Below are 23,944 nucleotides of genomic sequence, written 5' to 3'. Positions count from 1 at the left end.
ACCTCGAATACTGGTTTGAATATGAAAACCCAGAAATATTAGAAAACTTGAGTTTGGATATTGTTTTATGTAAGATACACATTTAGTGTGACAAAATCAGAATTTTAACTACATCAAAATTTGTAAGTATTCATTTAGTTAAATTAATTTAAGAAAAGCAGATTTTGGAAATGATATTTACATACAATCTAATACAATACGATAAACATGTATGCAAGATCTTTTCAATGATATTTACCATGCGCAAAAAGATTACCCCAGTCATACCCATATCCTCTGCAATGACTGCACTGAAGTGTGACCCTTGATTCACGCAGAAGTGCAGCAAATCAGCTAATGTCCGTGCTTCTTGGACATGTGTACAGGTATATATACAGGTAGATACACAGGTAGACAAACATGTAGATACCTATGCAGATGTACAGGTAGATAAACCTTCCTATTACGTAGATCATATGCTCTTTTGAAGAGCATGGTCTTGAGAGTTGACCGGAAGCTGGTGACATGCTTGGATCTCCTGACATCCACTGGAAGCTCATTTCCTAGAGCGTGCTAACTCTGCTAAGGATTCTGTTTCCATTTCTTGTCGTCTGGGGTATCCATGGAGTGACTTGTAAACAAATGCCAGCATCCTCAACTTGATTCTCTGCCTCACTGGTAGCCGAAGCAATTCTTTGAGAAACGGTTGTTCGACATCCTGTGATGACCTGTAGTTTGTATACACTATAGTTTGTCCAGCTGATGTTACTGAATGCCATGCAGGTGTAAATTGAGTTATTCTAATGATCTTGAGGTGGCAAGTGCATGGAGTAAGGATTTGGCAGAGTCTTTATCCACAAATCTCCTTATTTGTATGATAGTCTTTATCGGATGACATATATATTTGTTATATGATTTCTCAAACTGATGGTTGGATCATGCTTAGAATTCCCATGTGACTGCTTGGTTGGACAATTCCATCACGAACCTGTATATTGGGAAGATGCAGCTTGTGCTGCATTAGTTTAACTGATGATCAACATTTCCGTTTCGTTCTCATTCAATTTGCGGAAGTTTGACATCATTCAACTTTTGACATCAACAATGCGAACTTAGATTCTCTGAAATGTCTCACTAACCGACGGTTTGTATCTAAAATAGAGCTGCGTACATTTTTATTATCAGCATACAAATCACGTTGTTTTGCTAACCTTTCAAAAGGAAAGGTCTACGTAGATCCCTGTGGCACTCCAAATTTCAGTTTCCTCCTAGCTGAACTCATTCCATCAATGATCATTGACTGTTGGTTACCTGTGTGTTATGACATGATTACCTGATGCTTTTGCCAATATGAAATATGCAATTGTGCTGGTTGGTTAGAATGAGGTGATGTGAAATGGGGCTCAACGCGGTGTTCAAGATAAACGCACTTGTATATCGTCGTGTATGCACGTGTCTGTGTGTGTGACTTCTTGTACTAGTTCGAACTAATGCCAATTTTATAGTGCTAGTTCACTCTATCAAAGTGTTAAGTACATACATGTAGTTACATGCCATGTTACATAAAAAACAAGCTTGTTTGATTTGACTAGTTGCAACATGATATCAAGCTGTCAACTCACACCCCAGTAGCCCGTTCTGTGTTTACTGCCCTAACCGGAGCCTTGCCCGCTACTACAAAAGCAAACTTTGCTGCTGTTGGAGGTGGCATGTTCTCCTGATCGGTTTCAAGACTCAAACGTTAAATTAGCACGATGTTGATATCACCATGATATTCCAGCATATACAATAATCGTTAAGAAGGATGGGCTGTTGGTAATATATTTTGTAAAAGGAAAGTCTCTTTAGTAGTTTCTCCACACATACAAACATCTATATACCTACACTGTAGGCGTGAAGGTTGGAAACAGCATAACATCATCTGTTCAAATACTTTGAATTTTTTCAGGATGATGCACTTAAACAGTTGAAGCATTTGGAAACAGCCTATATTCTTTCTTCACAATGTTTTGATACAACCATGAACCGAATATGTAAACGGTTTCTGATTGGTTACACTGATCAATTGGCGACCATTAGCCATTACTATCTGAGTATAATCCAAGATCCGTATCTGCAGGCGTTCATTGTTATACCTATTGTCTGATGTCCCATTGCCTGCCCGTGGCTTGCATACAGGCCAACCCGTGGATAGTCAATACACTTCCTTAACTGTCATCTAATAGTCTTCAAACATCGATGGTTCAGTTTACTACCATGTGTGGTGTACGAATTGGATGTGTTATCCTTACCGTGGTTACATTTTGTAAGTATGATATTGTTCATAATGACTTAGTGAGAAACCGATTTTCTTTATTTAAGTGTACATTGTCGATCCCAAGACTCAAGGGCCCAATTCCACAAATCAATCTTAACGCTAAGGTTAGCATACCGAGTTAAGATCGATGTACGATCGATGTAAGGCTTTGTTAAACTGGTGTCATTTCACACTAAAGTAACATTAGTTCTAACCTCTGTGGTTACAATTTACCTTACCTAATGTTGTTTTGTGGAACGCGCCCTCATCCATCAGGAACGGCCATAGTCTGTTACAAGTACACCCATGTAAAGGCAAGCCAGTATAATTAGTTAAGTAGCAGGTGTTGCATAATATGCATTTCGAGCTATAATGGATAAGTTTTTATGAGGTGTTACTGGGCCAGTGTCTCACTGACCTTATTTGTGATATTCGTGTGAATTACTTTCATTTCTTTTCTTTCTTTTTTTTCTTTTTTTTGGGGGGGGGGTGGGTGGGGTGGGGGTGGGGGTTGGTTTTGGGACATTGCACCGCTAGGGACACAATCAAGCTATCAAATTGTTTTATTCATTGCAAACTGAAAGGCCGAAGGCCCATAGTTCAACGTATTTACAAGGTATGGGTGTTTCTTCTAACTAACAATGCATGATGTATGTACAATGAAATATTTTGTAATAAAGTAGTATTTGAAGTTGGCATGAGTATGCAAAAGAAATTGATATTTGGGTAAGTTATAAACATCTTTGGAATATACTTGTTTCTTAATTGACGATAGACTTTACACACAAGCATAAAATGATACTCATTTTCTACAACATTAAAGTTACAAGATGTACATCTATATTGTTAGACTTTTTAAATATACCTTTATAGATCTTTAAATGATAATATCCTGCTCTGAACTGCGCTAGCGATACTCGATTTTTTTATTGTAAAATATATTAGATATTCTTCGAGTATAAATTGTTCTTTGAAGAGAGAATACGTACGTATATGTACATTTGCTATTTTTAGATTTTCTATCCACATTTGCTCTTTCGAGTAATAATGACATAAACATCTTGACACTTCCAACACCCTGATCCATCCAAGCGTATCCAAGGCCTCAACTGAAAAGGGTGATTTTGATATTTGTTGCCCACTTATTTTTATTGCGTGAGTGACTGGCATTTTGATGCAGATAGAAGAGCATGTTTACTGCATGTTTACTGGGTATCGCGTGGATGGAAGAGTCTTTAGTTTTAACCAATAAGTTATACAGCGCTTAAGCGAAAATATATACAATGGATATCTGCCACATTCCCCAAGTACAATACTATTTGGGGTGGAGGATCGAACCCCAATTACACCTTTACACGCATAAAGATGAACTTTTTCTATACACTCATATTTTCTATTACCCCATATTTGTGATCCATAAAGTAAAATTGGCATTATCCTTGTATCAAAATTGAAAGTATAAATTACAGGGTAGATTATCATATTTTAGCAAACTTTGTTGGATTGACATCAGCACTTCCTTAGCTTTAACAGATGTAGATTCTAGATATTTATTCCAACTCAAAGTCCTAGTAAACAACATTCCAAGGTAAGTATAAGATGAAACTACCTCTATATGTGCGTCTTTGTATATCCATTTCTTTGATTTTGATAATTTAAAAAAACAAGAACTTTAGTTTTAGATTGACGGACAGTGACCACTTGTCTTGTGAACTTATGATGACTGTTACTGATATAGTTCTAGATTGACGTGATACGTGAGCTATTGATTTTTATGTTTCATAATAGAAAGTCAATACTTGAATATGACGATGAAGGAAATACGCTTATGAATAGCCATGCAACAGCTTCTACTCAATTTACTATGTCGGTATCAACACATGGTCCCTCGCTATCGTGACTGCATGAGTCATACAATGTACACATCTCTTTAATTCAATGTTTTCATTTTCTTGATCATTTGCAGCTTATGCCTTTGAAATATGCTCCGAGAAGCAGTTGGACGGGACTTATAAGACAAAGGCCTGCCCTAACTCGTGCTGTGGCGGCACGTACTTTAAGTACTGTTGTAGCTCCTCGAGGTGGTGAGTCTTTAATATCTGGTGTATAGAACATTCGGCCCTGTTCAATATAAAGTATGCTTACACTCAGCATTAATTAAGTACTGTTGTAGCTCCTCGAGGTGAGTCTTCAATATCTGGTGTATAGAACATTCGGCCCTGTTCAAACTAAAGTATGGTTACACACAGCATTAAGTACTGTTGTAGCTGGAGGTGGATCTTGATCAGCTGGTGAATATAACAATTACACCGCTGTAACTATTGGTGTGGCTCGAGGTGAGTTTTCTTCAGCTAGTGTATATAACACTCGTCCATCTACTAGATAAAGTATGGTTACAAACAGAATTAAGTATTGTTGTAGCTAGAGGTGAGTGTTTAATAGCTGTTATATATAACAATAACACAGCAGTAACTGTTGTAGCTCGTGGTCAGTCTTCTCGGCCCTATCCTACTGTGTTTCAGAACCTTCCACTACTCTGATCTTGACTGTGATCGCTGTGTTTCAGCACCTTCCACTACTCTGATCTTGACTGTGATCACTTTTTTTAGCACCTTCCACTACTCTGATCTTGACTGTGATCACTTTTTTTTAGCACCTTCCACTACACTGATCTTGACTGTGATCACTTTTTTTAGCACCTTCCACTACTCTGATCTTGACTGTGATCACTTTTTTTTAGCACCTTCCACTACTCTTATCTTGACTGTGATCACTTTTTTTTAGCACCTTCCACTACTCTGATCTTGACTGTGATCACTTTTTTTTAGCACCTTCCACTACTCTGATCTTGACTGTGATCACTGTGTTTCAGAACCTTCCACTACTCTGATCTTGACTGTGATCACTGTGTTTCAGAACCTTCCACTACTCTGATCTTGACTGTGATCACTGTGTTTCAGCACCTTCCACTACTCTGATCTTGACTGTGATCACTGTGTTTCAGCACCTTCCACTACTCTGATCTTGACTGTGATCGCTGTGTTTCAGAACCTTCCACTACTCTGATCTTGACTGTGATCAATGTGTTTCAGCACCTTCCACTACTCTGATCTTGACTGTGATCACTTTTTTTAGCACCTTCCACTACTCTGATCTTGACTGTGATCACTTTTTTTAGCACCTTCCACTACTCTGATCTTGACTGTGATCACTTTTTTTAGCACCTTCCACTACTCTGATCTTGACTGTGATCACTTTTTTTAGCACCTTCCACTACTCTGATCTTGACTGTGATCACTTTTTTTTAGCACCTTCCACTACTCTTATCTTGACTGTGATCACTTTTTTTTAGCACCTTCCACTACTCTGATCTTGACTGTGATCACTGTGTTTCAGAACCTTCCACTACTCTGATCTTGACTGTGATCGCTGTGTTTCAGCACCTTCCACTACTCTGATCTTGACTGTGATCACTGTGTTTCAGAACCTTCCACTACTCTGATCTTGACTGTGATCACTGTGTTTCAGAACCTTCCACTACTCTGATCTTGACTGTGATCAATGTATTTCAGGATCAGCACCAGCTTCGACACCACATCCTACACGTGGACCACAGGAGCTATTGTCAGCATCGTCATTGGCGTAATCGCGTTGATCGGTCTCATCGTGGGAATCATCATCTGCTGTGTCTGCTGTTGTAGGTCATCACAAGGACAAAGAGGTCACGTTATACAAAACCAACAACAAATGACTGTAGTATCAGGTATGACAATCGCTCACCACTGACTTTAACCAAACCTTTCTCTTGATTATTCACCTTGTCCTTCATGTGTACACGTATCCTACGGTGTCTAACAAGGCTGATTTACAGATGCAGTTTACCCACCAGTGTTTTCCAAAAGATAAGGAGACAATGCACATCACAGAGTCGTTTTGGCAACCAACAAGGTGTCACAGTATTGAGAAGGGTACACATAGACGTTGGTGGGGATGGTATTTTACCAACTCTTCATCTGGTTCACTTGGTGGCCATCACAAGGTGTACCAGACAATGCGTCACACACAATGCTCAATTTTCGTCCTTTGTATTTTTCAGCTGTTTTAAATACTAAACATATTATTAAAATGTGTATGAGGTGTACAGCAACCAAGTGTATTATCTTCAATCCACGTCTGTCCGAGTATGTACTTAAAAACATTTATTGAAATGTTCAGTGTCAACTATAACTGTTCCTGTTTCACCATTAACACATCAGGGAGATTGTGGTTCTGGGTCCTGTTGGTGATGTGTGTGAAGAGACGGGCGACCCCAAGAGGACCCTCACCCATCACCCGGCTGATTGTGTGGCATTGTGCCATGCTGACCTGGATCACTTGTGTCCTCGTACCCAGAGTGCAATGATCACGTCTCCTCGTAGCTTAATCGCATCGACCATCGTGACACTGTACGCTTATGGAGCTGGTTATTGTTTCATCGGCCAATGATTTGTCTGATCTAGAATTCCGTACTTTGGAAGTCGCTGTGATATAGCTGGACTATTGACAACTACTGGTGTAAACCACTTGTCCGCTTGTTGATTCTTTCAGGCAGAACCAACACAGCCTATACTCCTGGATATGGCTACCCAGTTCAATCGGTTCCCGGGGCATACCCGCCTGCTCCAAACTACGCTCAACTAGCCTATCCTCCAGAACAGCAGGGAACACACCCGCCCCCAGAAGGTACAGCAAACCCGCCCCCACAAGGTGAAGCATTTCCACCCCCACAAGGTTTGACAAACCCGCCCCCACAAGGTGAAGCATTTCCAACCCCGCAAGGTTTGACAAACCCGCCCCCACAAGGTGAAGCATTTCCACCCCCACAAGGTTTGACAAACCAGACCCCACAAGGTGGAGTATAACCGCCCCACATACAGGAGTAGACCCGCCCCCACAAGGAGCTGCCTCACCCCCATTAAGAGAAGTTGACCAGCGTCCAGTTTACGGGGAAAATACGACACCCAGTTAATAATATTGATTGTTATTTTTTGCCAATACATGCCTTCACACTTGATTATGTTGTTGTACCATGTCACACAGTGTATATAATATGTGTATAGCAATTGAATTTATTTCCCTTTAGTTTTCGTATGTACAATAAGCACCGTAAAAGACTTATCTAACGCTTCATCTCATAGTAGCAATATTTGTCTTTACAAAATACGTTGACAAATGATTCATATTTTGTAACTTTGCTCCAGTGTATGTATATTTAAAACCCGTTATATGTGATGCTAAATCTTCCGACCAACAAAAGTAACTGTTGTGTTTGTTTCATAAATAGACCAAAGCCATATTTGAGGTGTGTACGAATGCTTGGCTCACATTTAAAACTATTGCATTAGTGGTTTCCTATTCAACAGGTCATATACTTTTCTACACTGTAACTAAACAAGTCCTTTTTCACTTTCAACAATAAACTTATTTTTCTACATTATGACTGATTTTTCTTGAAAACATATCGGCAACAACACTTAGTCACCACTACAGTCAGTGATACCTGTACTACACCACGTTGGACGTGGGAGACCGCCTCTGTTGTCATTACAGTCAGGGACACTTGTACTTCAGGTTGGACGTGTGTGTGTGGGGGGGGGGGGGGGGGGGGGGGAGGGGGGTTGATGGGGTGGGTGGGGTGGGGGTGGGGGCGCCTCTGTTGTCAATACAGTCAGTGATACTTGTACTACACGTTGGACGGAGATCTTCTTTATTTCCTCCATTTAAGTGAAGAGTACAGTGAAAGGACAACATCTATAGTATAAATGTGCACACACACACATATATGTTTATTACATATATGTCAGAAGTAGTTCATATACATATGTATCATATTGACTATGTGTGTTATTAGAAGGACAATTAGCATGTGTTATTTACAAATGTACACTTGTTTACATTACACACATTGTTTAGTATAAGCAGCTTCGGATGACTTCATCCCACTTTTTAACTGCACCACCAATATTTATCATGCTCTCTGCCCATACATTGTAGTCTAATTCTACTTCAAGTTGTTCAGGTAAACCACCAAGCAGAAAAGTCAGAAAGGTGTCATCGTCTGCCAAGATTCTCACAAATATTTTAACATCAAGCAAATAAATGATTTTATCAAATATGATATTTCTTTCTTCTAAATTCTTTTGACATGACATGAAAACGTGTTTCACTATATCATTCGCAACTGTTCCACAAATACATTCATTTGATTCCATTGGCATTGAACCTAAGCGAACTGGTCTAGCTAAGGAAGTAAAATATTCTGGTCTATCGAGAGCAAGTTTCCATAACCTATTTTCTCGTCCAGATCGTATTGTTATATATCTTGACAGAGATAATCTGCTCAGACGCGCCTTGTTTAGTAATTGTTTTTCGTGTAGGTGAATCTTTTTTTTCACCAGTTTTGAACATAATCGTTTCTTGATGAAAATTGAACACATCATATATATCATTAACTCGTCAGATAAATTATATTTGGAGACAAGATGTAGCATGGTAAAGATAGGTGATTTCGTGTCCCGACTGTTCTTATTAACTAGTGTTGTTTTATATCTAAACTGCCCAAGCCGGGCTAGAAACATTTGTTTGAAAATATACATTAGTTTTCAATTACATAGCTTACCAAGGAGCAAAAGCTTTTGTTGATCAATGTATCCTTGTACTGATATAACCCCAATTGTGTCCCTCTCTATTTCTTTGGGCATACGCTTATTAAAACCCTGGATTTTCTTACATAAAATAGCGTTGAGTGATTTCTAGCATTTCATATTCCTTTAAGGATAGTTTTCCCCACACATTACATCCATATAAGCCACAGGGTAATATCACTCGGTGCCAGATGCGCACGGCGGCTATAGGATAAAGTCAAACAAAGTACAGGCCAGAATTATGGTATACATTTATCAATTTTCTCAGTTTTTCACATGCTAACCTCGTTCTTTCTACCGAAGTTTTAGCAGTACTTATGTACACCCCCGCATAGACAATTGCCTTTTAAACGGGTAATTTTATCTTACCAATGTAAAGATGTTCAGGAGACACTGTTTGTTTACTACATCCAAAAGTTAGGACAGCATATTTGAACACATTGCATTTTAACTGCCACTTGTTACCATAATTTTCTGCAACGTTTATGAGCATTTGAAGACCTGTTGAGTTACAGCTGATCAAGATCGTGTCGTCTGCTAACAGTATTCCTGGGCAGCGTCCCCATGGGAGACATAGTCCACAACCGGAATTGCTTAGTTCATGTAGCGAATCGTTTATATAAAGTGTAAAGAGCCATGCTGATAAGACACGACCCTGACCCACGCCCTGTTTAACAGGGAAAACATCAGATTTGAAGCCGGCACAGCTAACTCATGAGTACATAGAATTGTAAGATAAACGTAGAATTCTCCATAATTTACCATTGATACCAAATTTATGTTATTTGTAGAAGAGACCGCAAGCAAAACACGATCGAAGGCTTTCTCGTTATCGAGGAAGGCACAATAAACTGCTAAGTTTCTTTCGTTAAAGTATGAAATACTTTCTAGAAGAGTGAGAGCCGCCGTTTCAGCACCAGCATTTTTTCTAAATCCAAACTGTAGTGGGTGAGGGAAGGTTACATCGTCGCTTGTCCATTTTTCGATTCTGTTGAGAAGCATTCTTTCGGAAAGCTTACTTAGGACTGAAGTTAGTGTTATGCCCCTGTAGTTAGAGGGATCACTTTTACTTTTTCTTCGTCCCTTATGCACTGGTAAGATTTCGCCAATATGATACATTTTGGGGATATATTCATGTTTAATGATCGCATTGAATAATACCATAATATGCTTTAATAAAGATCTTCCCGCATACTTAATATGTTCGTTTGTGAGCCCATCAGGTCCTGGAGATTTATTGTTTTTCAGTCCATTAACTGTACTTACTACATCTGCAATGGTGAATGGTCTCTTCAATGGATGGATAGCAGTTACATCGTTATCAGCATAAGATGTTTCGTTGTTTTCAATATTTTTGACTGAGCATATTACTTCATCAGCAAAAAAGCAGTCAAAATGACTTTGCGTGGTTGGGATTGACAAGTCTCGAAAGTATTTTTCCAAAGATTCCACAAATACCTTCCGCGTTACTACTTTGATTACATTAATAAAGAAGTTTGTGTACTCGGCCCTTAGTTTTGTGATATCGTTTTGCAGTTTTAAAGTATTCATGTACATATAATTCAGCTGCCTCATAAAGTTCTTTCAGTCTGCTATCTATGAGCGATTGTTTGGATCTACAATGCTGTCTTCTAAAACAACGCTTTGCTTCCTTATATTTAACAAAATTCTCATCGTTCTTAGCATGTGACCTGCCATTCTCTTGCCAATGTCGTCTTTTACTGCGCATTTCATCATGTAATAACTTCAGGTTGTGTTTTTTTCAAGTAGGGTTTGAGGTAGGGTTTAAACTTCGTTGATGGGATACTTACTGCAGTAGATGCATGGAGGGCTTCTGTAATGTACTTATTATACGTTTCAATATATTCATTATGGGGTGGGAATTGGGACAACTTGCATATGTCTTCACGAAAGTAATTTTCAGTTTCATAGCGATACAGCATAAGATCAGTATCACACGCTTTCTTCCAATTGAGCTTATATCCAGCATATGTTTTTTTAGGACAGTCATTTGTAGGCAGACAGTATATGGTATATCAGTATCAATGGTATAACCAATAACGTTATTCAGATAATCAACACTCACAAACATATAGTCTATCATTGTTCTCACATCTTTACATTTGTTTGAGAACGTATACTTAGTAATATCGTCTAATGGTACAACTGAATATAGGGTTCGTTCATTTAGTACCCTTTGAAGACAACGAGATCTCATTCCTTGGACAGCAGATTGTCGTATATCTGCTTTAAAATCTCCAGTAAGGATAGTAAGACCATATTGCGAGTATATGTCATACAATTCCATCACATAATCCAGCTGTTCGAAATATAGACTGTCTAAGATGTTAGTGGAAGGTAATCTCGTTCCTATCACATATAATGTGTTACTACCTATTTGTAGACTTACTCCGATCACATTTTGGCTTTGTGATGTATTGATTACGGATATCCTACACCAATCGCCTTTACGTATGAAGGTTGCTATACCACCTGACCCACGCTGAGAAATACTGGTACAGCTGCATTTATAGTAAACATCAAAATCATCATGTATAGTGTTCATGAGGGAGGCATTTTGTTCACTTAACCAATGTTCAGTCACAAAGAATAGATCTGTGCTGTCTAGTCTTGTACATAACTCATGTGTACCATGCCTAATGCCTCGTATGTTCCTAGTTGCTATTCGAAGCATAACGAGTAGTAGCAGTGCACTATGTATAACGTTTATTATTGGTATGGCTTTTAATTCTCGGCTCCTGAGTTGTCATATGTACATGTATACCCAGAAATTGTTGGTACCCATTCTCTGCAGTTTACATTTTCTGGCCAGAACGTTTCATCGGCCAATATTGCCTTTGCACATTGTGTTGGCATACTAACACGCATTCTGTAAGTTGGATTTCGGCCTTCCCAATGCTTAACGAGCTTCATATAACTACTGGGCCCGCCAGAAACCTATGAGCGTTGGTTTCTAGGTTTGTCAGCACCATACCCGCGCTCGTGGGTTTCACCAAAGGGGTAAACGTCAAAGACCCGCATCACTTCAGACTTTCCTCCCGAATCAAGCTATCACGTCGTGATATAACTGGAATGTTGTTCAAAGTGGCGTTAAACCCAAGTCACTTACTCATACGTCACTATGGAATCCTTCGAGAGAGGCACGATTCTCCATTCAACTTGTCCCCGAATGACACGTGTCGGTCACGAATGGTATAGCTCACACATGACATTTTCCTATCGCATCCTCGCCCATAGATAATATGTCCATTGACCAGCCGTTTTTTTATATTATGATCGTGACCCTTGACGTGACTTAAAATGTGTAAAATGCATTGGCTATAAAGGAGAACTGCTTCATGAAATATCCCTGATATTTGCAATTACCGCTTGATTTGGTCTCAAAAACAAAACGTGACCAAATTGAGAAAACACTTAAAGCCCCTTCAACGTGAGTCTGTTTCTTGACTCAAATATAGACGAAAATAGAAAAAAAAGGATAATTATTAATCGGTATTTTGAAATACAAGGGGAAACCATGCATGATTAAAAAAGGCGTGTTTGTTGTGCGAGGACACTGGTTAAAAAAAAGTAGACAAGTGAAACGCTTACTCAAATGCAACTGAAAATCTCTTTCAAAATCAAGATTCTGGCCAGTTTTGACTGTCTTCTAGTTTTTAGATTTGTCGAAATACGACTGGAATATAGACGCAAACTGAATAAGAGCTGCGGTGACATTTATCTTAAATCATGTTAATGTTATTAAATTAAAGGTTGCGTGTGCGCACAAACCTTACCAAACTTGATACTAGGGACCGAAATCTCATGGAATTCTAATAATTAGATCCCTTAAGTACCTTTACTCCAAACCCGAGATAAATAAATAACATTTGTGATTACTGTGGTTTCGAGGACTGAATCAAAAGTACGAAACAAATCATGTTCCATTTATCACAGCAACTGCTGCAGCGATGGGGTCGAAAGCCATGGTTCATGTTTTTCTGTTGCACCAGGAAGCCAGCTCAATATTTGCCACAAGAACATGCTATAAAAAACTGTTTTACCTAACATTCACTCCACTACAGCTTCAAGATTATCACAGTACAGATTAACGCGACGTGTTCCTTTTAAAAGATCATTTGTCACAATTCATCCCGTCCAATGGGGAAACGACAGCTTGACAGTCGCGAGACATGACGTCAGTGGAAAAACCAACCATATAGATACTCAATATATGACCATGTGTCATGTCACCGCCATTTGCAACCAGTATCCCCGGATCAATCCATAACAAGTAACAAAGACTGTAGAATGCATTGGACTGTCGCTATGGTTACGTTATGACATGTTTTGTTTGTTGACATCATGGGCATCGATCTACGCAATTGAATATGCATGTATAACACGATCAAGAAGGAAATACAATGTCATATGATCGATCGGGTTTGCTTCTTACAGACAATGGGTCACAACCGGACCTGATCTTGAGTTCGAACATGCAACCAGCGGATCAAAACATCTACATGATATATTATTATTATTCTAATTTAACTTTACCTTTTGTCAATAAAATACCGCTGTCACATTGAACATGTCACGTGTGTTTATTGGTACTTTGAATGGCTGAACACAGACAGATAGACGCGTACAACGTGAGCAGTATAGGAACTTATACCTCAGTTTCCTTAAAGTTTAAACCGTAAGTATATTCACCCATACACCCCTCGTTACTGAATACCATGTCGCAGTGTAACATGAACACCCCACTCAGACACAGAATACTCCGAGTCGACCAGGCCTTGTTTCAGCCACTTAATGCCGAGGACCAGGCAGGGTAAGTACCATCTTTTAACGGGGTTTTTTTCATGACGCGGCCCGGCATCGAACCCCGACCTTCCGCTCTTCCGGTCATGCGCTGTATCCACTAGACGCCAGATGTGCAATAAATGTGTGTTAATTCCAATACCAAAGCTGGTTCTACAATTCGGCTTGTTTTAAGACACACGCAGTAATTCGCTGTTCAAAGTAGCATCCCTTAGTTGTGCATGTATCCATTGGTCGTGGTTCAAATACCAGATTCACCCTCGCCATCATCTCTGGTTTGTCTGCACCAATACCGTGGTGTGGGTATACGTTCTGCAGCACCTTGATTGCCTTCCACGTTAAGTGAACCACGCCGTAATATAAATGATATGCCAGTCAAAGTGGCGTAAAATCCACACTTACTCATACACGCCATATGACAAGAGGGCATTGTCATTAACATCTTAACAATGGATGGAAACAACCAGACTCAACGACACAACACATGCACATTAACAAAACGAAAACATTTAGTTCAATGTAAATTTTACAAGACGATAGGTACAAAAATATTAACTGGAAACATGTAACTGAGGCGTCAGGTTCGGTGACTTGGTTGATTGCATATCATCGTTCCCAGAGAATGATTTGACGCTTGGCCTACAGGATATACACAGGTGTGGTTATGGTACTGAGCCTTCTTAAACTATATCATAGTAATCCCGATCAACCAAGACACGGCCGTCGTTTTGGGGATCCTTGCGACATCTGAAATATAAAACGAACACAGTGAGCATAGTCAACAAAACAAATGTTAGATAACTGGCTTATTATTACCTGTACCTTGAAGATCCGGAGTAGAATAAGTTTTCAGCAACCCATGCTTGCCATAAAAGGCGACTAACGGGATCGGGTGGTCAGGCTCGCTGACTTCGTTGACGCCTGTCATCGTATTGCTTGGATCGATGCTTACAATGTCAATCACTGGATTGTCTGGTCCAGACTTATTTACAGAAAGCCGTCATATGGCTGGAATAGTACTGAGTGCAAACAACAGACAATCAAACAACATGTACCTAATTGGCACCGGGGTACCTAAAAGCTAAAGCTTTCGCCCGTCGTGCCGAAGGCCGAGGTTTGATTACCTACATGGGTACAATGGGTGATGCCCATTTCCGGTTAGGCTAAACCTCAAATTTCCTTTCCCTTTTATATACAAAGTTTGAAACAGCTGTATATTTCTAATGGTGAATGAAACTACATGTATGCACACATTTCACAATTTCTTGTGATGTAGGGGTAGGATTGCGGGTATGTGAACAGTTGGTTCATCATGCCAAAGACACAGGTTCGATTCCTCTTATTGCTACAATGTGTGAAGCTGATTTTCGGTGTCCACCCGCCGTTATATTACTGGAGTATTGCTAAAAGCGGTCTAAAACCATACCAACTCACTTACTAAAGGTATGTTTGCTCAAGAACACGTGTCAAAAAAATCATTTAAATTGACGATGGTGTTAAGAAACATGAGCTCATAAAATCACTCTGAAAAGATCGAGCATCCCTTAAGACCCAACCAAGTCCATTGTTCTCGGAAAATAGTACTCCAAAGCAATATATTTTTAGATATATTGTCTAAATATTTATTATTTTCTTGAAATCGTGTGCATCGTAAACAGTTATTGATTCTTCCATAGTGGTGGAAGGAGTGATGCCGGGTTGAGCAGTATTTTAGTAATGTTACGGCATGTCAGGTGAATTTTGGTGATGCAGATCCTATGATTAGAGGTTAACCACTTTGGTGAAACCCACGTCCAAGAGAATGACGGAACAAGGGTCATAGTCGGACCGAATATCGTGTTCGAGCCCACGCCCATCGGAGTCTGGCAGGGCCTAGGGTCGTACCATGCAAAATGAATGCCAGTGCCTCAGACCCCGTTAGATAAGGAAGTTTTTTAAATGGTACGTGATTACTAACTTGTAGCCGTATTTTCTTAGGTGTTTCAGGATAGCCGGCTTCAGAACGGCACGTCCATCGGGGCTGTGGTTACCTTTCCCTGGTATGATTGCAAGTGTCTTGCTGCCATTACTCCGCCCTCGCTCTGTAAGAATAAGGTCGAGTTGTAAAGAGGTATAGATTAGGCTTAAAGTTACGGAAATAATGCAATATTGTAAGAAATGTATTGATGACTGTAAACTAGCCATTTGTCTTTCTTATTCTGGTACGTTTTGGTCATTTACATAACAAGACTACTAACAGAAAAAGCAAGTTTCTGTAGGAGAAAATCTAATTGTGACCTCTGTGACATCATGCTTTAGAATACGTTTGTACTGCCCCATTTTTATCTCTTAAGAATTGCCCATGTTAAAAACATTAGGAATAAGAGCTTTCTGAAAACATCTGAAATGAACCACTTGGAGATTGCCTTTCCTCGTCATTTTATGATGGAACCCAAAACCACTTATATTTTGCCCAAAGTGTTGAAAAGAGCAAAACAAAGTTTCTGATTTTTTTCAAAATTATTTCAAAATTTCTGAAGGCATGTAGATCCTGTGGGACAAGGAGTTCCTAAGCAAGCCCTGATTTTTTAAATTTCTTTTATAATGTCAATTATATATTGTTACACTCATGTCTGATTGCCAGAAAGTCATTAAATTTAAAGCATATGAGGAATTTGGTAATTTTACTAAGAAATTATTGCAACCGTGTCTCTGTTGGCTATATTGTATATTCAGGTTAGTCTACGATAGCACCACGTCCATGGTCCGGTGGGTAGAGATTGCCCTGGGTGCGGAAGGTCGGGGGTTCGATGCCAGGCCACGTTATACCAAGACGTAAACGGATACCCTGCCTGGTGCTAGGCATTAAGGGTACAAAAACAAGAACTGGTCAGTTTGGAGTGTACCGTTCTTGTGCGAGATGTCAATGTTACACTGAGGCATGGTATCTCTGTAGGTTATCACTTTATAACCGGCATGGGTTCGGCCACGTACTAGCAGACATACACACGCACGCTAACACACACGTACGCACGCACGAACGCACGAACGCGCGCACGCATACACAGACACACAGTCACACGTACCTTGTTTCTTATTCTTGAGAAATTTGTTCACGCTGCGCTTCGCACCCTTGACAGAGTGCCCGTGTAGGTCGAGGGTGTTTGAAGTTCGAACTGGATATATAATATAACATAGTAAAAGCACAAACAAATTACATACTAAACACATACAGGTGTTTTATTTATAGATCCAGTGTACTTAATTCGTCATCTTCAGCTCATAGAAAACAGGGGGCATGGGTGGCCCAGTCGTCTAAGACGCCGCGATTCGCTGTGCAGAGTTGCGTCCCTTGGGTACACCAGAAACCTAAGTATAATTGTTGGTTCGAATCCCGGTTCGCCCCGATTATGTTTCTAGGTTTGTCAGCACCATCCTCGGGCTCGTGGGTTTCACCGAAGTGGTAAACGTCTAAGACCTGCATCACTTCGGGCTTTCCTCCCACATTAGACAGACACGCCGCTATATAACTGGAATACTGTTAAAAAAGGTGTTAAACCCAACGCACTCACTCGTAGGAATCTGGTATTTGTTTAGGCACTTATAATGTTGACAGTTGAACTTCCACGTGGGGTATTTCTGGTCAGACTAGGTCCCCAGCAACATATGCTGGTCGTAAGAGGTGGTTAGTCTCAGTGTCTAACAAGCACGTGGGTCGGTGTTCATGATATCAACCACTGGTTTTTTTCTGATCCAGATTCGATTATTAATAGACCGCCATCATACAGCTGGAATATTGTTGAGTGCAGCGTTAAACCACAAAGATATTTGTGATCATTTGCAGGTTCCGTTGGGAAGCATTTAAGTGGTTCATTTTGTCAATTACCTCGTTTTCCCCGTTTTACGCTACCAGCTTTCGTCCTGCGTTTTGTGTTAGTTTTCCGTTGCCTGTGGATGAGAAAATGATCATAAGGATATGCTTTGGCTTGTTGGTTAACGCCGCACTGAGCAATATTCCAGCTATATGACGGCGGTCTGTCAGTAATCGAGTCTGGAACCGACAATCCAGTGACAGATGTCATGAGCATCGATCCACGCAATTGGGATCGATGACATGAATCAACTAAGTCAGCGAGCCTGACCACCCGATCCCGTTAGTCGCCTCACACGACGACAAGCATAGTCGCCTTTTACGGCAAGCATGGGTTGCTGAAGACCTATTCTGCCCCGGAATCTTCACGGGTCGCATCATAAGGAAACTAGGTGAGGTGAAAAAGGGTTTAACGTCGCGTCCAAGATCATTGCACTTATATAGCGACGTACATGTACGTATGCATGTGTGGCTGCCTTGTACTAGTCCGGATTGATTCCGATTACTAGTATATAGTGCTAGCCAACTGAGATAACATGCCACAGTATTCTAAACTCTGAGCCGACCAGTCCTTGTTCTAGCCCATTAATGCCGAGCGCTAGCATAAACGAAACTGACGTCACGTCACAATATGGAACTTTAATCTAACATTACAGCCAAGGAGGCCCTCGAAACCAGCAATATCATATAAAGTATATCGTAAACATTCAAAAATGTCAACAATTGGGAATTAAATAGAACTAGAAAACAGCACAACTGGGAAGAACTAAAGTATTTGAGAGTTGTCTCCCTTAGGGTGGTGAGTGCAGAATGACGATACAATGTCAATTGTAGAAGTCTTCAATGCCCGGATAAAATCTACATTAAACTAGATTCATAAGTCTAACCAGTTCTCTTCATTATCCGATTGCAAAATGCAACGGCAATTATTGTCCTAATACCGTATCACCTAATCCGTTTCTTTTTTATTGTCAGTTTTTCTGTCACTTCTGGAGCAATGATCGTCCCGTTAAAAAACATTTACAGCGGACCTCTACATCTTTAATCCTGTATAAACCATCAAATATTTCTTTTCATGTATATATACTTATCATCTCAATAAGCATAAAAATTCCAGGCCGGAAGAGAAACCGGTACGGGTTTTGAAAACAAGATGGCGGGCATCTCGAAATCAACCAGTTTTTCTTTTCGATCTGGAATTCCTATTCAATTTTTTTAACGTGACGAACCGTAGTCCCTAGTAAAAGGGTAACGGAGACTTGTACAAGGAAGGGATGGGGGGGGGGGGGGGGGGGGGGGGATACCTGAGGGGATACGGTAATCATATTTCTAGTCTTAATACTTTTTATTTTAAACTGCTAGATGTCGTGCTAAAATGACTTTTTGCATTTTCTGTATTTTAGTGGAAAAACGAAATCTTAATCTCATTTTTTTCCTGCTACACATCACGTCAATTATTCAGTTTCTGATACTATGCAGTACACGTTTAGTTAAAAATTATGATAATTCTTATAATAGTCTTCAGTCCTTTGCCCTGAGCAAATCAAATTGATATTATGATAGTCACAGAGGATAGGAGAACCTCCCTTTCCAACCACTGGAAATTTCAGATTTTAAAGTTTCGGATAATTTCGAAACATTGTAAGGAAATGTATCAGACATTTTCGAATAGCTGACAGCTAGTCACATTTCTATTTGTCACTTTTGACATGACACAATAATGTCTAAAATGACAGAAAGGGGCTGATTTTTCGAATTTGGGGAGACGATCTAAATATGAGGATATTCACTCACCAAAGATGAATCTGTTTCCATGATAATGTTTGTACTAATTGCATCTACATGTACAACTATCTAATTAGCTTGAGTCAAAGACTTGCTCATTTTCAAATTATACAAAACCGCCCAAATATCCCCAAAACTACTAAAACCAGCCTTTCTGGCATGTTTCAGCATTATCGATACATTTGGTGTTGTTTTATAAGAAAAAGGATCGATCGATATGCGGTTTGCCGTTAAATTCTGTAACATCGCTACTGCCTTGCTACCGAGGTATCATGTTGGTAGCCGGAATAAGCCGAGTGAGGCTGAATGTATAACACCGACATTACTCCTCATTATTTTAATTTTATTTCTGCATATCTGTACCTTAAGTAGACATGGAACTAAAGGTTTTGTTGCAATGGCGCGCGATACTGAATAATGATGAATAATTTGTCAAATGCCACCAATATAAGACGCTCTTTATATCAAACTGAGATTCATAAATATCTTTTCACTTGATTTTGGGTTTACAAACAAATCACTTTTAAAACTTTTTACTTTTTACGCCACAATTTATATTACTATGTCAGACCAACTATGTATAGTCTGGCTCGGGACTTAGTTGATGGCGTGTCGTACCCCGACTGGCTAGATCGATGCTCATGATATCAAACACTAGTTTGTCTGGCCCAGACTTGATTATTTATAGGCCGACTTCATTCAGCTAGAAAAGGGCTTGGTGTGGTCTCAAATAGCAGGCAAATATGAAGTGATATGTTTTGTGCAAGTGTAGCCTGAATGTATTTCTCAGTCGACATGCAACTGTGAATGCATATCTTGCTGTTCCTACAGGCCCTGTGCTTTATATAATTTTAGTTTGAGAAAGTCACAGGGGTAATCTGGTAAAAGTAACAGCGGGATAGATGTTGCCATGTTTTTAAACGTGTGCTTTGTCTCACACATGTATATTGTCTTGTGTAGATAAGGAAAACTCAACGTAAGTATATTTTGTAAAACATTCCTAACTATAAATCTATACACAAGTAACTTTTGTATTAGTCCAACACAATAATCAGAGGGAGGCACGCTCTGTCTGACCCACCTCCCGGCCCCGTGCAACCTATTGCTTAGAACTAACTATACATAGAAATAGTGTACCCATATCCATGCTACATGAGTAAGCACAGTTTGTTTCTTTGTTGCTTAACGCCGCACCCAGCAATATTCCAGGCATATGACGGCGGTCTGTAAATAGTCGAGTCTGAACCAGACAATCCAGTGATTGACATCATCGATCTGCGCATTTGGGATACGATACATCAACCAAGCCAGCGTGCCTGACCACCCGATCCCGTTAGTCGCCTCCTACAACAAGCATGGGTTGCTGACGACCAAGGTTAACCCGGATCTACACGGGGCGAGTTATCATACTAGGCTAAGCATTAGAGGGAAAACTGTTACAGAGAAGTGTGGTTCCTGTGAACAAAACAAAGGCATTTATTATTTTTCACATTAAAATTGTTTCAGGAATTCAAACAAAGTGCAAGTTGTTTTCCATGAAATGTTTGTTTCAAATTGTTTGTGTCATGTTCTCATTCTTGATTCAGAATGTACCACATTGGAATTAGAATACGTTACTTACCTACAACAGCAACAGTAGACGCATCCGATTATTATTCCAATCACTATAAGTATCAAAATAACAACAACAATAATAATAACTGGTTCTGGGAAGTCTTCAATTTTGATCATGTTGCTGATTTTCTGTATTCAAGCAAAGACGTTAGCTCAACTACGAGATGTGATCGTGTATGTTTTCCACGAAACCGAGAAGAAAGGTCCGTGGAAAACCATATGCTATAAATAGAAGTAGAGCTCACGCTTGTCACTGAAATTTAAACCAATCGAAAAACGACAAGTCGATATTCTTGACTATTCGTTACCACACGCATCTTTCTGCGCACATGCTGAAACCATGTGGATTTTACCTAAATGAGTTGGCCCCGAATGAGTCACTACGTGAAGTATTTGTAAATCCCAACACCTGAAATAAGTCCGAAGCTTTGTGGCGACTAAGCTCGTTCCGTGCAGTGCGGTGCAGTTGTAGTGAGCATTCAGAGGCGCTTTTTTGCCATTCGTCATGTGAATAAACGAGCATCGTGTACCGTTCAATGTGTAGAACCAGATAGCGCACTCCATTCATTGTTTGTATAGTGTAATAATTAGAGTTTTAGTTAGACTTAAAGTTTTGTGCAGCAAATGTTCTCAGTGATGCTATGCCACCTTTCACCGCACCGCCTGGCTGTAGCAACCCCGAGGCATCGTGTTTTCATTGTATGCTTATATTGTTTATACCGCATGATCGGTGGCCGAAATATAAATACTTGTGGCATTTAAAAGATATTTTATTTCGTTTCTGAAAATCTTGTTCTTCGGGTGAAAAGGTGAAATAAAAGTTTTATTTTAAGAAAGAAAGGTAACTCGTTCCCACTTTGATCTACTTTGATATATTATGACCGTATATAGTCAATATAACTGACTTGGGGGTGGATTGGAGGAAGAGAGATTTTATAATTATTTTTTTATCAGAAAAGGTCATGTGCTATCGATGCGATAAACCAATTCGATAAACTAGTATAATGATCAGATAAATATGCAAATGAGGAACTACTTTCATGCGCCATGCGTCACGAATGATACGTTATGTGTCATCGAAGCATGGTGACAAATAGGACTGTAAGTATTAGGCACTACGATAACCTGGGCGGTTCACTCACAACTTGTTTTCTTACACGACTTCTACAGTCTATTTATGAGTGAAATAACGCCTTATACATACATTATTTTAAGAATGACATTATATGATGAAGAGATTATCAGCCTCGTGTGTTACCGTATGGTTCATATCATATACGGAATAAAGGAATATCGATTATGTTCGCCAAATGCTCGCATAATACGATTTTTATTCATAATACACGATATAAACGATACGAAAACACACTAATAATATACGCTATAATCTCTCTCTCTGTCTGTCTGTCTGTCTGTCTGTCTGTCTCCCTCTCTCTCTCTCTCTCTCTCTCTCTCTCTCTCTCTCTCTCTCTCTCTCTCTCTCTCTCTCTCTAATTTGCTGTTTGTGTACAGTGACTCTATCTTTTAATTCCATGCCTGTTTCTCCGATGTAGTGTTCGCCGCATCCCGAACATCTCATGATATTAGTTATTAGGATTGAAGGTGGATGCAAACGGAATAGTTTCAGCGCCCACATATTTTTCATCAGGTTTCATGAGAGTATGTCTTGAAATTTTATCGACTTTTCCATGTCGTCATTTATGACGCGAAGCGGATATCCTAGCTTCTTGAGATAACCTATGAATTGTTTCAATCTTAAGTCTCTTGTGTCCGTGTCCGACACAACGGTGCATACATTCAGCGCAAGTAATAAGGAATGTTAGTTCTTGTATGCCTGGGGTGACATGAACTGAATTGTAAGTATTGATGGGTATCCGTTGGTTTGTAGCAGATATCGGTTTTCAGTTTAGTATCTTCCTTAACTACAAGGACGTCCAGAAATGGTACTGTAAAACTGATGGAAGGATGGAGCGTATTAATAATATCCAGAAAGGTGTCTAAATTTTTTTTTCACTGTCTTCATCTTCCTGTAAAAAATATCCTCTAAATAACCCATCATGGAATTAAAAGATAGAGTCACTGTACACACAAATAACAAGTTAGAGACCCTAATGTCCAATGCCTAAGTGTCAGCAAACACATTGATGACTGAGGAAACGGGATCTTTATTATTTTTCCGTTTTATAAATTGTGTACCAACAATAAGCAGCTTAGACTAGAATGTAATTAATATTTAATATATTTGCCATTTCAATCGTCAATGTTACACTGCTACTTTGCAAAAACTGTAGATTTTAATTCAAATGAAATGCATTATGACGTCACATTTGTAATTTATGACGCCATCATGAGTGAGATATGTTCATATGTTATTGTCAGTTTCACTGAAGAGCTGTCATGAGACAATGAAAGTACTATGTCTGAAACTGATATAAAGAAGATGTTGGACTAACGTGGACTTTATAATATATGTATAGAGAGGATATTCCATGTGTCTCGTGAAATATCACGTTTCTCTCATTGAGTGACGGGGAGAGGGGGGGGGGGGGGGGGGGGTTGGTGGATATGAAATATCTCCTTTTCCTCCGTCACGAGATGAGAGAAACATGATATTTCACGAGACACATGAAATATCCTATTTATTACATTTTTGTGTAGTCTACCGGCAATTTTATTATTTCATTGCAAATATAAAACGTTGAAACGTTAATTCTCCCTTCTTAAAACACAAGGACGGTTCACCTCCCCTTGTATTTGTAGTTTCGTGTTTGCAAAATCTTAAAAAAATATAAACAAAAGAAACAAACATTATTTAGGGGCACGAAAATTACCATACATATAGCTATGATTATGTACAAAATTAACTTTAAAAATGTACTTGAAAACTACCAAACTGCTGTTAGAAGCGAAAGA

General features: G+C 39.5%; 2 protein-coding genes across 2 annotated transcripts; one reads left to right on the top strand and one right to left on the bottom strand.

The window, feature by feature from the left end:
* Nucleotides 1-2,235: 2,235 nt before the first annotated feature.
* On the top strand, nt 2,236-7,176 carry LOC139451036 (cysteine and tyrosine-rich protein 1-like). The gene is made up of 4 exons (XM_071232849.1): nt 2,236-2,284; nt 4,242-4,359; nt 5,848-6,038; nt 6,863-7,176. The coding sequence occupies exons 1-4, from the start codon at nt 2,236-2,238 to the stop codon at nt 7,174-7,176; spliced, it is 672 nt and encodes a 223-aa protein (XP_071088950.1).
* A 7,133-nt stretch (nt 7,177-14,309) lies between these two features.
* LOC139450625 (uncharacterized) lies at nt 14,310-21,210 on the bottom strand. The gene is made up of 5 exons (XM_071232408.1): nt 21,039-21,210; nt 17,648-17,709; nt 16,848-16,937; nt 15,740-15,863; nt 14,310-14,529 (listed from the first exon to the last, which is right to left on the bottom strand). Exons 1-5 carry the CDS (start codon nt 21,146-21,148, stop codon nt 14,463-14,465), a joined length of 453 nt encoding a protein of 150 aa, XP_071088509.1. The 5' UTR covers nt 21,149-21,210; the 3' UTR covers nt 14,310-14,462.
* Between the last annotated feature and the right edge of the window lie 2,734 nt (nt 21,211-23,944).

This window comes from Haliotis cracherodii, unplaced genomic scaffold, assembly GCF_022045235.1.
Source record: "Haliotis cracherodii isolate W230 unplaced genomic scaffold, xgHalCrac1.p SCAF_8, whole genome shotgun sequence".
Classification (NCBI taxonomy): Eukaryota; Metazoa; Mollusca; class Gastropoda; order Lepetellida; family Haliotidae; genus Haliotis; species Haliotis cracherodii.
The sequence above is the reverse complement of the archived record's forward strand: the minus strand, read 5'-3'. Positions and strand labels throughout refer to the sequence as shown.